At 48.2% G+C, this 17,021-nt stretch overlaps 1 protein-coding gene across 1 annotated transcript in view; it reads left to right on the top strand.

Annotated features, from left to right (window-relative positions):
* The first annotated feature begins 7,363 nt into the window (after positions 1-7,363).
* LOC140901774 (uncharacterized) overlaps positions 7,364-17,021 on the top strand; it is a 33,903-nt gene continuing 24,245 nt past the window's right edge. The window contains exons 1-3 of the mRNA XM_073321258.2: positions 7,364-7,475; positions 11,321-11,434; positions 13,941-15,643. Of these exons, the coding sequence (XP_073177359.1) occupies positions 11,407-11,434; positions 13,941-15,643 (1,731 nt within the window). The 5' untranslated portion in view covers positions 7,364-7,475; positions 11,321-11,406. The remainder of the gene's footprint in view (positions 7,476-11,320; positions 11,435-13,940; positions 15,644-17,021) is intronic.

The following is a 17,021-nucleotide window of genomic DNA, read 5'->3' as shown; positions in this document are numbered from 1 at the left end:
AGGGTGGCACCACCTGCTGTCGAGTTGGGTAATAACATCCTGGTGAGGCTGGCTGTGTCTCCAACTAAGGAAGCAGTGTGAACAGGGCCAGCCCCATGGGGTGGTTAGAGGGGCACAGCGGTTCCCATGGCTCCCAGATTGCACACCGCGTGTGACAACCCGTCACAGCCAGGTTGCCGGAAATTTCAAAAAATTCAGTTTTGGTCCAATTTGGAATAAAACCACATTTTGAAATATCAAAATTTCCCAAGAACTGGAAATCCTGAGTTTTGGCCAGCTCTATTTATGAAGTAAATTACAAGTGGCATTTTCAAAAGCAGCTGATTCAGAGATACTGCCTGAAACTGTGCTATTGAATTATATTTCAGTTCTTATACCACGTCTGTCACTGTGGTCTCTGAGCACCTGGCTATCATTGAATTCAGTACAAAGGTGGAATTTTAACATAGCTGATATGAGCTCTTGTACTTCAGTCCCATCTCACTGTCTCTGTGGTGCTCTGGCAGAGTCAGAAAGGAGCAGTCATGTATCTGACTTGCCAGTGAGCCTTCACTTTAATATGAACTGCTTTGGGATTTTGTAGGTAGGAAAATTGTATTCCCCTGCATAGCGGGAGATGCCACCACAAAACTACCCTCCTGATTTACCACTATGTTACAACACAAAAGCCTTCAAAAGTCGGGGGGCGGGCAGCAGATTCCCCTTAAGTTCATGCTCCTCACCATTTTTTCACTGGTATCTCCTCCCTCCCCTCTTTTTTTTCCCCTTCATCCACATACTCCCCCCCCCCCGCCCCTCACTTTTTCACTCTTTCTTCCATGCCTCACCTCCAAGGGTACAATGAGGGGGAGGCTCAAGGAGCCCAGCCCTCTGACCCCTCTCTTGGCTAGCTCTGAGCCGAGACCCAGCAACCCCTGTCCTGACCATGCCCAAGACAGCAAAGCAGGGAGGCCCCACGGCCAGGGGCCCACTGCCTGCACAGAAGTCAATGGCTGGGGCACTCGCTTCCCCACCCAACAGGGGAGCTCCTACTGCAGTCTCAGCACTGCAGGCTGTGAGGGGAGGTCCTGGCACTTTGTTGAGCTCCTTGCGGGGCAACAGCAAGGAGGGAGTCTAAAGCCTGGGTTCCAGGGCTTTCCATGGGGAGTGGGAGTGCTGGGCTGGACAAAACTTCTCCCTGCAGTCTCTGGGCTGGGCCCTGCCCTGCCCTAGCATCAGGGGCCTTGGCTTGGCATGTCCCAGCACTTCCTTCTCTGGCTGCAGCCCCGTAGCCCTATCTGCAGCTGGCTCTGCCCTCTCTGAGCCATGTGTCAAGCTGAGCCATGCCTATGGGGAACACTGTGCCTCACCATTTTCTCTGTGCCAGGACAGGTGCCCTACTGGAGAGGGGCCCCCTCCTTAGGAGCATTCTCTTTGCTCATCTCGCTCCATGGATTTTGCTAGAGCTGGACCCAAGGTCTAACATCTTATGAAGAGTGGGTTATTTGTGATGCAGACTTTTCTTCTCTGAGATCACCTTTCTCCCAAGCACAGGACTGAATCATTGTCTGGATTCTCTGTGTCTTCTGGTAGATGGCAGGATTGTGAGAGAAAGTGAAGAGGAGGCTCTTCATCTGAGGAGAGCCTAAACACAGAGCAAACCTATGTATGTATTGAATGTGGGAGAAGCATCAGTGACAGATGTGGACTTTACTCAGCATCAGAGACTCCACACAGGAGCCACACATGAACATGAGAAAAGGTTCAGTGATAGCTCCCCCTGACTCAACGTGCTGTGGGAGTATCTGCATGGAAGGAGGGCTTTTTGACCTAGGCAGCACACTAGACCAATACTTTTTGTCAATGGTTCTAATTTATGTCACAGGGTTGTATTTTAATTTGTTGGTGAACTGGGAGTGGTGCAATTGTCTTAACTGATGATGAAATTGGTCAATAACCAAGTGTTATTGAAAGCTAAGAATGCACCAGACATGGAAAGATCCAGCAAATGGGGAGGAGAGAGGAAATAGATTTGACTTAGAAGCTGGAGAAATAATTTTTTAAAATAATTAAATTCTAAATCAAATGGTTAGGAACTTCTCAGGAGCTCTGGTGCAACTAGACATTCTGGATGGCAGCCACTTACCTGTTCCTGTAGGATCACAGAATGTGTGTGTGGGGGTGGGCAGGGGGAATGGAAGTCGGAGTCAGAAGGGGCAAAGGGGAGTAGTGAGATGGCTGCAGGAGAAACAAATGCCATCTGGAACTGCTAAGCCATGCAGGAGCAAAACTGCAACATTTTTGTCATGGCAAGTGCTGTCCTATGCCATGCAGCTCCCAACTGGGCAGCACATGCTATGAGGATCTCCTCTCCTAAGCCATCTCTGCATGGTCTAGGACTTGCACAGGAGTAGAAGGTGAGTCTTAAGCACTAAGGGATGGCAACTGTGTCCCACTGTTCTTCCACCCTAAGACACTGCTTCAGCTCCATCTCCTGCTCCTTAAGAGCAGATCTGATGGATCATGTCATTCTTTTCTTGCTGTCCTGAATCACAAAGGATCTCAGACTCATTGCCTCCCACTCTGTTCTTTTAAGGCAGCAGATGGAATCAGGCCCAGCTTACCCATCACACCTCCCCTTGTGAGCAAAACCACAGAAAAAGGCACGGATGTGGAGAAGGGAAGCAACTTGGCGGTCAGATAAGGTGGGGATCTGGAAAATAGCAGGAGAATTAGAGTTGGTCTATGGGATGGAAATGCAAATTCATACAACATATCTGTAAAAAGATAAATGATACAGCCACTTAAAGAGCTCAAGTGTATGAAGGATGGATGACGGAGATCCTCTTGGGGTGCACTTGAGACTAGAGTTTGTGGGCAGTGGGCAAGGGGATGGCCAAGAAAACAATGGATGGACTGTGTACAGGAGAGCAGAGTGGACATGGAGTGAGTGTTGGACTGGCAAGTCCAGGAAAGGCTGGGAAAGGGGGAAAAGGAAGACTTAAAAAATACTCATACAGCATAGTAATGAACATGGTATGAACCTAGATAGAGAGGATCCTCCCTGTAGTGTTGAGAACGCTTTTCATTTTATCCAGATTCAGCTTGTGACTGAACAGTCACTTTGGCCCTGGAGTACCTCGATATCTGATTTCTCCCATGTATATTTCCCATCTGTTCAGATTACACCTTCCCTCAGCAGAGAAAAGTGTTGGTTTGGTGAGTTTAACCTTTTTATAGCATGGACAATTAAATAGCTCCAGATCCTCTCCATAGCAGCTTCTTTCCCAGAGCCTGATACAATGATATAGGGGGGAAGATAGCTCAGTGGTTTGAGCATTGGCCTGCTAAACCCAGGGTTGTGAGCTCAATCCTTTAGGCGGGCCACTTAGGGATCTGGGGCAAAAATTGGGGATTGGTCCTGCTTTGAGCAAGGGGGTTGGACTAGATGACCTCCTGAGGTCCCTTCCAACCGTGATATTCTATGACATTAATAATATTATCTCAGGTATCTTATTTCAATGTATTCCATTTAGCCCATTGAATTCCAATGAGTGATTAGATTTTTAATTGCATATTTAGAAATTAAATTCACAGGTGTTGGTTTGTATTAAACAACAACAACCCATAATCTAACTATCCCTCCTTTATTTCTCACCTCTCTCCTACCCTACTTGCTCCTGCCTTGGTCTTCCACCCCAAACTGCTGAGCTACAGCTGGCCTCATAGTGACCTGCTTTTCATCATATGCAGTAACATACTGCAGAGGGCCAGACCGAGAGAAGGGACAATAGCACTTCAAGCAGCTTGCTTTGTGGGATAGAGGTGCAGTGGTCCTATCTCTTGTGGTTTTATCTAGAGTCTCGCAATATTTGGTGTTGTCCTTAAATCCCCAGCTCCTGAAGTCAAGTGATTACGTGAGAATCTTTTATTTAAAAAGGAAAAGTACACTTCTGGCCTTCTTGATTGTGCCCTGAAGACTCAAAAACCAGAAGAATTTTTTTTCAACCCACTCCCAAATATGATTTTTTAAATTCTTAAGATTTGTAAAAAGAAAAGGAGTATTTGTGGCACCTTAGAGACTAACAAATTTATTTGAGCATAAGCTGTAGCTCACAAAATTGGTTAGTCTCTAAGGTGCCACGAGTACTCCTTTTCTTTTTGCGAATACAGACTAACACGGCTGCTACTCTGAAACCTAAGATTTTTAAGTCAGTCTCCTGATTTGGGGGGCCTGACTCATGAGTTTTGAATGCTTGACGTTGGAACAATGGAGGTAGGAGACCAGAAGTCTTTTGGGGGAAGGAGAGGGGTAGTAGTCTACAATGTAGGGGGCAGAGACAGGTGACTGCTGGAGACTGAGGTGTGCTAGAAGAGGTGCAGGACTGGGAGGAAGCTGCAGGAAAGTGTCAGAAAACGGGTGTTTCCGAGGAGGGGATGCTGCACTAAGGGCTAGGAGGAAAGATAGAGGAGGTGGCTCCTGTTTTGTGTTGGTTTCCGGCAAAATTGCCAGGCAGAATCCTACACATAGGGAGCCTCTGACTCTTTACCTCTGAGTGCAGAATTCAACTCACGGGCTTTATTTTTTTAAATATTGCCTGACTATTTTGCTAGAGGCTGTTCTTACATTTTGAGGCTGAGGCCTATTGAAGGAGGCTGCTAAGGTGCCAGGAGCTGCAAAGGAGAAGGCTCCCGCACAACACTGCGGGCAGCAGTGTGATGAATCTGCTGAGCAGCTCATTCATTCCTGGGCTTCCCCTGCCCCCAGGAGGAACCCTGGGGGATCATATTCCAGCAAGGGGAGGGTAACTCCCCTCCCACCTAGACACACCTGGCCAATGAGAGCAGGCAGGTGGAAACCCTTCTAAAAAGGGCTGTCCTGGCTGGGAGGGGCCTTTCTTGGGGACTGGCCTAGAGCAGGTAAAAGGCCAGCTGGGATATCCCTGGTGGAGACACACAAGTGCTGCAGGCCAGAGAAGGAACACCTGGCAGCCTGTGAATGCTGGTGGGAGGCTGCTAGCAGCTGTTTCTGGCAGGGAGCAGCAGTGGGGGTCAGGTCTGAGCACAGCCTGTGGGGAAACAACAGGTTGAAGGGCCCTGCTGAGGGTGAAGGGCCCCCCCACAGGAGCAGAGGCAGTGGCAGCAGCCCTGCAGGCTCTTTAACCAGCTGCCACAGCTGAGATTCCCCTCCTTTCTCCTCTGAGTTGGGAGGGGGCTGGGAGGGATGGGACCTTTCTCACTGCCCTGTCCCCCGGCCCCAGCGCATGAGTCTTTTCTGGCCTAGTGTCACACTCTCCCATATGTGCTCCCCTTGCAGCTGTTCTGCCTGGTCCTCCCTTCAGGCTCTTCCACCCTTTCAGCTCCCACTGCGACCCCTTGTCTCCTGCCTTGTTCCTCCCAGTCACTCCCTGCTTCTCTGTGCCATCCCCCTCCCATAACCCCCCAGGCCTTGCCTGCCCTCTTTGCCAGGGTCTCTACCTCCTGTCGAGCACCTACTCCCTATTTCCCATGCTCCACTTCCCTTCTGCCCCCTGTAACCAGTTCTCTCTCTGCCCCTCCTCCCTGACCTGGTTCCCTTCCCCCTTTCTGTCTATCTAGCACTGATATCTGGTCCTCTGTCCCCACTTTCCTGATGGTGCCAGCGGTGAAGGGATGAGGGAGGAGAGCTTAGGGCTCCATTTTGAGGCTGTCTTTTACTGGTAGCTCAGGAATTAGGGGGTCAAATGCTCTGTGACTACCAGTAGGAGCAGCCCTGGGCTACATGCCAGCTTGTCTGCCTAGGCTCTCAGCTCCACTTGCAGCTCCCTGCAGGGAGCCCAGGTGCTGCCCTGAGGCTTTCGGCCCCCCACTCCCTGCCAGGAGCCTACATGCTGACTGAGGCTCCCCACTCCCTGCTGAGAGCATGGCAGCCACTGGGTGGGGAGCAGAGAGCCGGGGGGCAGTCCCCAGGCTTCCAGCAAGAAGCGGGGATCTGGGATCTGGGGGGGCAGCACCCAGACTCCTAGCAGGGAGCCTCTGTGCATCAGGGCTACCAGTGGGGTATGGGGAGCCCAGGGGCAGCTGAGCAGGGAGCCAGGAGCCCAGGCAATAGCCTGGTTGGGAGTGGGGAGTCGGGTGGGTGCAGCCTGGCACTGAGTGGGGAGCCTGGCAGGTGCAGTCCGGTATGAGTGGGGAAGCTGGGCAGTAGCCCAGCGGGGAGCCTGGCAGCCAGGCTCTAGCTGGAGCCCCCCACCCCTGCAGAGAGCTCTACCACGGAGCATTTCACAGCTCTACCATGGAGCCTTGACACTGACAAGAATGACAGCCAATTGCCAATGTAAATATTGTGCGGTGTCTTTATAGCACTAATTACATGGACATAAGCCCTAGGCCTTTCATGGGCGTGGCATTTTGATGTCAGTTGTAGGTCACTTACATTGATGGGACAAGTCTGCAGTGTGTACACTATTGCTGCCTTTTAGAAACCATCCCAGAGTGCCCCACATTGACAGTTAAATTGGTGTAAGCGCTCCTGGGGAGGACACCCACTGCTGACACAAGGAGCATAGTGTGGAGATGCAAAAGTGATTTTAATTACTGCAGTGGGTGTGGCTGTACAGCTATGTAATTTAGGTCAACTGATTTTGTAGTGTAGAGTTGCCCCAAGGCATTTATTTCACTCTCATGGTTTTCCTGCTAATCTCCTGTCGTTTGGTGTTATTTTGGGGTGGGGTGAGGGGTTATTGTTTTTGCTCTCTTGGGAATGGCAGTACAGGATTCAAGGGAGCAGTGGAGAAGCCTCCATCACCCTCTGGTAGGTGGAGAGACTTGGATGGGAGAATATAGCAGGGGAACTGCTATTAGGTCTTGGCTACACATGGAGTTATTCAGGACCAGCTGAAGCTTCTTTGCTCAAGGTCCTAAGCACTGGACCATCCTTCAGGTCCAACTATTACTGTGGCTTTGAGCAGTGCTGCGGCACAAGTGCTCGAACAGCACCCTGCCCATCAGCATGTTCCTCAGCACACCCTTATTCTGGGAGCTTACCAAGGGCCAGCTTGAGTGATTTACAGCAGCTCAAACCACCCTAAAGGGGACACGGCAGAACCCCAAATTGGGACCCTGTGCTTGAACTGTTTTCCCGGCTACAGTTGTCCAAAACCAAGAGGGGAGAGAAAATGGCCCAGGAGCCCCGTGGGAACTTTGTTCTGAGTGGCAGGGGATGGTGCAGGCCAGGGGGCTGTGAGTGGCCTCTAGCAGGAAAGGGTACAAAGGAGCAGAACCGCGGGAAAGGGGACGTCTCTCTCCAGTCTGGGGAAGTGAGGGTTAAAACCAAAGAGCCGGTTCTGGAGAGGAGGACTAGAAAGTCCTGCCCAGTGGGGACTTCAGCGACCTGGAACGTCCTGTTCCCCGCAGCCCGGCGTGCACATGGCACCTGGCGCCGCACAGCTACAGCCCCGCACCCCCGGGCGTTCGCACTGAGCGACCCGCTCCTGCGGCTTCCCGCAGCCACACGGGTGAGCCGGGCGGGGGGGGGGGCTCGGTAATGCGGGGGGAGGGGACACAGCAGGGCGGGGCCCAGGAGGGGAAATCACTGCCTGTAGGAAGCGACAGCAACGAAGAGGGAGCTAGAGCTGGAGCCTGGACTTGGGACTGACTCAGGGAAGGAGAACGAACCAGGGCCCCTCATCCTGAAGGGATGTGCCTCGGCAGGATTTCTCCCGCACCGCCCAGCTGGACAGCTGAGGGACGGCATGGGCCGGGGGGCGGTGTCTGCGGTTTCCCCCCCAGCTCAGGGGCAGCGTGTGGGGAGCTGTACAGGGATCCTCAGGCACAGCCGGATGATCTTTAACAAAACCGAGTACGCCGCCTACCAGGATTTCAGAAAAACGTGGAAAGGAGTTTGGGGAAGATCGGTGAATGCTAAGGGAGTGGTAGAGGGAGGGGATTTAAGATGAAATTTGGAGGCGGGAGATGATGGGAGCGGGCTGGGGTCAAAGGAAAAGAGTTGTGGGGATATAAGTACATTTTTTGCAACGAGCAAACTTGATTTTTTGTTAACAACAGAAATAAACTGCAAAACAACCCCCCCATTAAAAAAAAACTATTCTGAAATGCTGCATAAATGGTGGAACTAACCAGAAACTATAAGCAGTAACCAGATCAAAATAAAAAGCAGAAAATGAGACGTTACATAACTTAAGGCTTGTCTAAACACAAAAGGTGTGTCGCTTTAACTACATCCCTATACTGTAGTTTTAAAGTGGCACAACCCCGCTAATGACAGGTTTCAGAGTAGCAGCCATGTTAGTCTGTATTCGCAAAAAGAAAAGGAGTACTTGTGGCACCTTAGAGACTAACCAGTTTATTTGAGCATAAGCTTTCGTGAGGTACAGCTCACTTCATCGGATGCATTCAGTGGCAAATACAGTGGGGAGGTTTATATACATAGAGAACGTGAAACAATGGGTGTTACCATACACACTGTAACAAGAGAGTGATCACTTAAGGTGAGCTATTACCAGCGGGGGGGCAGGGAAATCTTTTGCAGTGATAATCAAGGTGGGCCATTTCCAGCAGTTGACAAGAACATCTGAGGAACGGTGGGGGGGGAGGGGAATAAACATGGGGAAATAGTTTTACTTTGTGTAATGACCCATCCACTCCCAGTCTCAATTCAAGCCTAAATTAATTGTATCCAGTTTGCAAATTAATTCCAATTCAGCAGTCTCTTATTGGAGTCTGTTTTTGAAGTACCACCCTATACCGGAAACCTACTGACCGCTATTCCTACCTACATGCCTCTAGCTTTCATCCAGACCACACCACATGATCCATTGTCTACAACCAAGCTCTACAACGCATTTGCTCCAACCCCTCAGACAGAGACAAACACCTACAAGATCTCTATCAAACATTCTTACAACTACAATACCCACCTGCGGAAGTGAAGAAACAGATTGACAGAGCCAGAAGAGTTCCCAGAAGTCACCTACTACAGGAGAGGCCCAACAAAGAAAATAACAGAACGCCACTAGCCATCACCTTCAGCCCCCAACTAAAACCCCTCCTACGCATCATCAAAGATCTACAGCCTATCCTGAAGGATGACCCTTCACTCTCACAGATCTTGGGAGACAGGCCAGTCCTTGCTTACAGACAGCCCCCCAACCTGAAGCAAATACTCACCAGCAACCACACAACAAAACCACTAACCCAGGAACCTATCCTTGCAACAAAGCCCGTTGCCAACTGTGTCCACATATCTATTCAGAGGACACCATCATAGGGCCTAGTCACAGCAGCCACACTATCAGAGGCTCGTTCACTTGCACATCTACCAATGTGATATATGCCATCATGTGCCAGCAATGCCCCTCTGCCATGTACATTGGTCAGACTGGACAGTCTCTACGTACAAGAATAAATGGACACAAATCAGACATCAAGAATTATAAAATTCAAAAACCAGTTGGAGAACACTTCAGTCTCTTTGGTCACTCGATTACAGACCTAAAAGTTGCAATTCTTCAACAAAAAACTTCTCAACTGCTGGAAATGGTGCACCTTGATTATCACTATAAAAGGTTCCCCCCATGCTCCCTCCCCCCGCTCTCCTGCTGGTAATAGCTCTGAATGCATCCGATGAAGTGAGCTGTAGCTCACGAAAGGTTATGCTCAAATAAATTTGTTAGTCTCTAAGGTGCCACAAGTACTCCTTTTCTTTTTGCGAACCCCCCTAATGTAGACACAGATATACTTATATAAAAGTGCTTATGTAGGTATGGCTTATTCCAGTATTGGAAGGCAGAGTGGATAAAAGTTGATTTGTTTTACATTTAAAAAATTGGATTTTTTCATTTAAATATATTTTTGTTTTTAAAAATAAACCTGTTTTAAAATTATTTTGATAATTATGACAAGTTATGTTAAGGCCTAAACTTGCTTGAAACTATTTAAATAAATAAATGTGCTGCATCAGGGAACTCTCCGCAGATTTGAATGAATTAAAGGGTACTGCTTTTCTAATGATGTACATCGTCAGGGTAAACATCTTTAACTTTTGAGGTCAAAGTCCTGTACTGCATTAAGTAAGAACCTATATCATTTTCCATCTTTACAATGCAATGAAAGTTGGTATTCAAATTTTTCCAAATGTAAGTACTTCAGAGGTTTTTGTTTTGTTTGAAGGAAAAAGCTTTTCCTTCATTTCCTTTTGGTTTCAGTTTAGCTAGCAGGTGTAGAGAGAATATTTCCTTCATTTGGACTAGTTAATTCAAAGTTGAGAAACTGCTTGGGATTTGAAAAAGGCGGAAAGGTGGGTTCCTCTTTCAGGCTATGAATAAAAACCACATTCAAGAAGATGAGATTTACTCATCCTAAAAACGTGAATGCTACCTGAGCACTTTTTCCAAAGGTATTTAGGCACCTAAAGATGCGTATAAGTGCCTAGTTGGACTTTCAAAAGTGCCTAAGCAGGTGGTTATTGTTGTTATTATTTTATTTATTTGTTTTATCCTGGCACTGAATAAACACAAAACAAAAAGATGGCCCTTGCCCTGAGCAGCTTGACAGGCAGTGATATAAGCATGGTAATTTTTTTTTTTTTTGGTAGGATCACAGCAAAGGAGAGTTTTGAGGAGAGCTTTGAAGGATGCTTTAAACCTCCAGGACACTCAGTTAAGAGCATCAAAGGAGCGCTGAGAGGCAGGGGTGGGACAGGTGGTAGCTTGTCTGACAGCCAGCTCGATTTCAATGAGAGTTAGGAACCTAATGAGGGTAGGCACTTTTGAAAATTCCTCTAGGCATCTAAATACCTTGTTGGATTTTCATCTGGCTTTGTCACTGGCCTCTTCCAATTCCTCCTCAAATACTTCCCTATTGTTTTATAATAATAAATGCCCAGATATGTGCTGAGCACTTCACAGGAATGTGTAAAAGCCAGGTCCCTGCCTTGAAGAGCTCACAGTCCTGCAACACCAGTCAGTGGGAGCTCTGTCACTGATCTCAGTGTGGGTAGGATCACATTTCTGGGTCCCAGTCCTGCCAAAGAATCGGCAAGGATGAACCCTGATGCCTGTGCAGAGTCATGACTAAGTCAATAGGACTCCATCCAGACACAATGCTCTCCCTGTACTGATTCCTATGCAGAATTGGGGCCAAAATGTTCTCACTTGTCAGACCTGTGAATCGTATCATTTCCCAGAAAGGGGACAGGTAAGGAAAGACAGACTCGCAGTGACAAGGCTTAAGGTTAGGCACCGGTTTTCCTCTGTGTGGGGCTTTTGGGTATACTTTCCCTCATTAATCACATCTGATTGTTGTTGAGGTTCATTACCCCTGTTTTCTTTCCCATGACCAGGATTTTTGGCTGCTAGGGGTGAAGTGACCTCTTAGATGGAACAAGGATAAAAACCATATGTCTTTGATCTCCGGAGCCCTGAGAAAATGGAGAGCATTAGAGACCCCTATACAGGTGAGAGCTGTTTTAAAATCAATTTACATAGTTAATTAGCCCGTTTTAGAGCTGGAATTCCAACACAGCTCATGAGTAAGGCTAAGATTTTGTCATGGTTATTTTTAGTAAAAGGCATGGACAGGTCACAGGCAACAAACAAATTCACAGAGCCTGTGACTTTTTTATTAAAAATAACTGTACAAGCTGCGGGGCAGAGGTGCACAGCCCCAGCAGCAGCCCGCACTGCAGGACAGGGGCACACGGCCCTGGTAGCAGCCCCCACAGTGGGGCTATGTGGAGAGCATAGCTCCAGCCACAGCTTCAGCTGCTGTCGGCTGAAGCTGAAGAAGTCACAGCGGTCCGGTAAGGTCACAGAATCTGTGACTGCCCTGACCTCCGTGACTAAATCGTAGCCTTACTCATGAGTCTCATATCAGTCTCGTTCTGTGATCTCATTGGCTCTGCTATAGTAGAAGTGCATTGTTAGGCTCTTAGCAAGAATCACCTATACATTGGTATGCCAAGCACTCAACTTTCTTGGGATTCTTCCACCTGTTCTAGAAACTTGAGTCTGCCCTATATAAAATCCAGAGTATTTGTATAACTGTATTAATACTGACAGGTTTCAGAGGAACAGCCGTGTTAGTCTGTATTCGCAAAAAGAAAAGGAGGACTTGTGGCACCTTAGAGACTAACCAATTTATTTGAGCATGAGCTTTCGTGAGCTACAGCTCACTTCATCAGATGTTTACCGTGGAAACTGCAGCAGACTTTATCAGTCTGCTGCAGTTTCCACGGTAAACATCTGATGAAGTGAGCTGTAGCTCACGAAAGCTCATGCTCAAATAAATTGGTTAGTCTCTAAGGTGCCACAAGTCCTCCTTTTCTTTTTGTATTAATACTATGAATGTTGAGGACAAGAAATAGACAAGTTTCAAAAATCTGAGGCTCCTAAGTGACTTACAAGGAAAAGGTGCCCAATGAGACTTGTGTTCCCAAATCACTTAGGCTCCAAAGTCCATATTGAGACGTAAGTGGAGATTTTTATAAAGCACATATCTTTTTGATTCTTCTTTTGAAAGATTTGGCCAATATTTTCTGGTTATTCACACCACATACTTTCTCTTTATTATGGAGGCTTTGTAGCAGATCCCTGGCTAATATATGGTTTTCAGCTTAAAGTGGAGTTCAACTCCCTTATAAAACAAAATCTCACCCTTGTAATGACCCAAATTATACTGTTTGAATCAGAATAAGCTTGAATTTTCAATATACTTTCCATTCTCTAAAAATGCCTAATTTGAAAAGTTTAACCCACTTTAAAAATCCCTAACTTTGTAATTTTTTAAAAAAGCAGTCTTAGGTTTTGTTTTTTCCCCCCACCAGGCCCTCTTACTGCACACTGCCAAATTTTACACACTTGGTATTTCATGCACCATGAAGCAGACAATATTCCAGCTTTTGGAAATTACAAACAGTGGAAAGTTAGGTGAGGTGTGGGTGGCAAGATGTGACATGATGTTGGTGTGGATAGTAATGTTGTTCTAATTGGTGCTTTTTCCTGAATTTTTCTTTTTCTTCTCAGTGATAGCATTGATAGGAAATGCACTGGAGCACCCCTAGCACCAAGTTAAGAGTTTTTTGTATTCTTCAAAAAGTTCCTCAATCCCCTGATGTGGGGGAGAGGCAAAGTCCACTGTTGTCTTGGGCTAAAAACAAATAGGGTGGGCTTTTGACCCAATAAGCTGGGGAGACTAGATCCCCATGTAGCAGGAGATGCTGATGGCAAACTGCTCCTCTGAGTTTCCCTGCTTATGATGGACTCTGCTTCTCCTCCACATCAGCAGCCTGAGGTGCCTTTTGCAGAACAATAGTCATGCTAAAAACGGTCCTTAGTAGTCTGGAGGGAGAGAACGAAAGGTCCCACAGTCCATTCGCCTCCCCAGTCTCTCCTCATACCAATCTACTTTTCCTTTCATCCTCATACATTTCCTCACCTCACTCTCTTTCACTCTGTTCCTCTTCCCAACTCTTTCTTCCATGTCCCTCTCCTCACTCCCTGTCCCTGTCTAGGGAAAGATTGTGCTGGGGCTTGATGCAAAGCTTATAGTCTTAGACCTGATCTACACCTCACACTTAGATCAACCTAGCTACAGCACTCAGGGCTGTGAAAATTGTCATGTCCTGTGCAATGTAGTTAGCTCAACCTAACTCCCACTTTAGACACGGTTAGGTGGATGGAAGGACTCTTCCTTCGACCTAGGTACCTCCTCTAGAGAGGATGGATTTACTACAGTGATGGCGAAACCCCTTCCATCACTGTAGTGAATGTCTGCACTACAGTGGAATAACTGCAGCTCCGCAGCTTGCCAGTGTAGCACTTGTAGTGTGCAGAAACACCCTTAAGCTCATCCCCTTAAGCTTAGTGTCTTACTTGTAACACACCCTTTACGCTTCCCTGAGATTGCCTTTCTCCTGAGCACAAGCAATGAGTGCTGTCTGGATTCTCTCTTTACTTCCCTAGATGATGCGATTGTGAGAGAAAGCGAAGAGGAGAATCCTCAGCTGAAGCTAGACGCAGGAAAGAAACTAGACACGCATGCTGGCCCCATTAACTATCAGAGGCCGCGCGGCAGAGAAAATCACTATCAATGTACAGAATGCAGGAAAAGCTTCAGTGTTCATTCGGCACTGATCAAACACCAGAGAATCCACACTGGAGAGAAACCCTATCAGTGCAGTGAATGTGGGAAAAGCTTCAGTGTAAGCTCGACGCTGGTTACTCATCAGAGGATCCATACGGGGGAGAGGCCCTACAAATGTGTGCAGTGTGGGAAGAGCTTCAATCAAAGCTCACACCTCACTCAGCATCAAAAGATCCACAAGGGAGAGAAGCCATGTACATGTACTGAATCCGGAGGAGGCTTTACTGACAGCTCAACATGCGTGAAACATCCAGGACTGCATGCTGGAGCAGGGCCCTATAAATGTGCTGAATGTGGGAAAAGCTTCAATCGGAGCTCCACTCTCTACAACCACAACAGGATCCACACGGGAGAGAAACGCTACAAATGTGATGAATGTGGAAAAAGCTTCAGTGTGAGCTCCAACCTTATCAGGCATCAGAAAATCCACACAGAGCAGAGACCCTATAAATGTCTTGAATGCCGTAAGAGCTTCAGCCTGAGCTCAGATCTGGAAGCGCATCAGAGACTTCACCTGGGAGAGAAACCCCACAAATGTTCTGAGTGTGAGAAAAGCTTTGATCAGGAGTCACAGCTCCTGAAACATCAGCGAGTTCATGCTGGGGAAAACTCATATGAATGTGTGGAGTGCAGGAAGAGCTTTAGTAGGAAGGGGAACCTCCTGAGACACCAGGAGATCCACACTGGGGACAAACCCTACCGGTGTAATGAATGTGGGAAAAGCTTCAGCCGGAGTTCGTCACTCATGCAGCATCAGCGGATCCACACTGGAGAGAAACCCTACAGTTGTATCGAATGTGGTAAGAACTTCAGCTTTAGCTCCCAGCTCACCACCCACCAGCGGATCCACACAGGGGAGCGGCCCTACAAATGTAACGAGTGCGGGAAAAGCTTTGTGGACAGCTCAGGTCTCATTCAGCACCGGAGAATTCACACGGGAGAGAAGCCCTACCAATGCACTGAGTGTGGGAAGAGCTTCCGGCAGAACTCGGTGCTGATTCAACACCGGAGAACCCACACCGGTGACAAGCCCTTTGAGTGTGGGGAGTGCGGTGAACGCTTCAGCCAGAGCTCCACGCTGATCACACACCAAAGGATTCACACTGGGGAGCGGCCCTACCACTGCAGTGAGTGCGGGAAGAGCTTCAGTGAGAGCTCACACCTCACGCAGCATAGGAGAATCCACACGGGGGACAAGCCCTACAAGTGCAGCGAGTGTGGGAAGAGCTTCATTCAGAGCTCGCAGCTCACCACCCACCAAAGGATCCACACAGGAGACAAACCCTACCAGTGCCACACCTGTGGGAAGAGCTTCAGTGACAGCTCGGCACTCACCCAGCATCAGAGAGTCCACACAGGGGAGCGACCATATCAGTGCACGGAATGTGGGAGGAGCTTCAGCCAGAGCTCTGCCCTGGTGCAGCACTGGAGGATCCACACTGGAGATAAGCCCTATGAGTGCACCGAGTGCGGGAAAACTTTCAGCCAGAGTGCAGGGCTCACTCAGCACCGGAGCACCCATGCGGGAGAGAGACACTGAGACAGGGACCCGTGAGCCATGTGGTACTCTATGCCCATGCTGTCAGGAGTGGCTCTTTGCTGGACTGAATGACGCAACAAAGCGGAAGCAGTGCTACAATGTTAATTGATCATGAAACTATTGACTCACAATCAATCTCTTAATTAAAATCCTCCTAAAAATGCATCAGGCATGTTGTGATGCCGAGAAAGCTAACCCTTCCGCCGCACCTGGCCTCCAAACATAAGAGGACATTATTATACATTTTTAAGCCGAATCTTAGGGGAACTTAGCAAAAGCTTCTGTGCAGCATGGTTGCCCGCTTACCCCTCTTGTGTGGCTACAAAACTTGGGGAGTGGGAGCCATCTCAGAAGTGGTGGAAGCTCTGTCTGAAGGAATATGGGGGAGAGTGCAAGAGAGACTTCCGAAGCAGTTAGGCCATTTGTATCAGGTAGAGGAAATGCCATTCAGTCAGCTAAGCAGCCCATCATCTGAGCTCCAGTCCTTCTGAGCTTAGGAACTCTGCATTATAGTTGCCCCTCCCAGCTGTGCAGCTCCCAAGCTGTGCAGCAGGGAAAGACCCCACCATATGTCTCTCCTCCACACCTAAAATGTGCATGGATCAGGGCCTGTACAGGAGGAGATGACTGTCCTTAACCCTTCAGGTTGTCAACCACCTCCATCTGGCCCTCCCACAAGTCACTGCTTCACCCTCTTCTGCCCCCTTACCTGAAAGGGCGGGGGTTATTCTTTTTCTTACTGTCCTGTATCACAAAGCATTCTCCATTCCGTGCTTCCCACCCTCCTTTATCAGGGAGGAGGGTGAGAAGAGGTGCAAGCAGCCCCCTGAGCTCCCCCTTATGGGGAAGACCCAACAACACAGAGATCCAGAGAATGAAGGCAAGCTGATGGCCAAGCTGATTTGGTGGCCAAGCTGATTTGGAAGATGGCCGGAGAATATTCATTTTGTTGGGTGTATGCAATGCAAACACAAATGCATGTGTTATTCTGGTAAACAGAGAAATTATGAGGCAGTTGGTAAGCTTAGATACCATGGGAACGATTCTGTTACAAAGGCTTAGCTAGATAATGTCCCCAGCACAGCACTATGAACACTGTTCGTAATAGCTTGATTCAGCTTTGCCCTTCCCTTCTCAACCTGGGACTGAGCAGTGGGTTTGTCTTGGGAGCAGCAGGTGCTGCATGAAGAACACCTATTTCATGTACCAGTGACATTCGAGGAGGTGGCCATCTATTTCACCTAGGAGTGGGCTCTTCTGAACAAAAGGCAGAGGAAGCTCTAAAGAGATCTGCATTATTAGCCATTAGAGGACCTACATGGAGTTGAAATGCTATCAGTATACTGAATATGGGGGCATT

The sequence above is a fragment of the Lepidochelys kempii genome, chromosome 1 (genome assembly GCF_965140285.1).
Source record: "Lepidochelys kempii isolate rLepKem1 chromosome 1, rLepKem1.hap1, whole genome shotgun sequence".
Lineage (NCBI taxonomy): Eukaryota > Metazoa > Chordata > Testudines > Cheloniidae > Lepidochelys > Lepidochelys kempii.
Note: the sequence above shows the minus strand (reverse complement) of the source record. Positions and strands in the feature narration are given on the sequence as shown.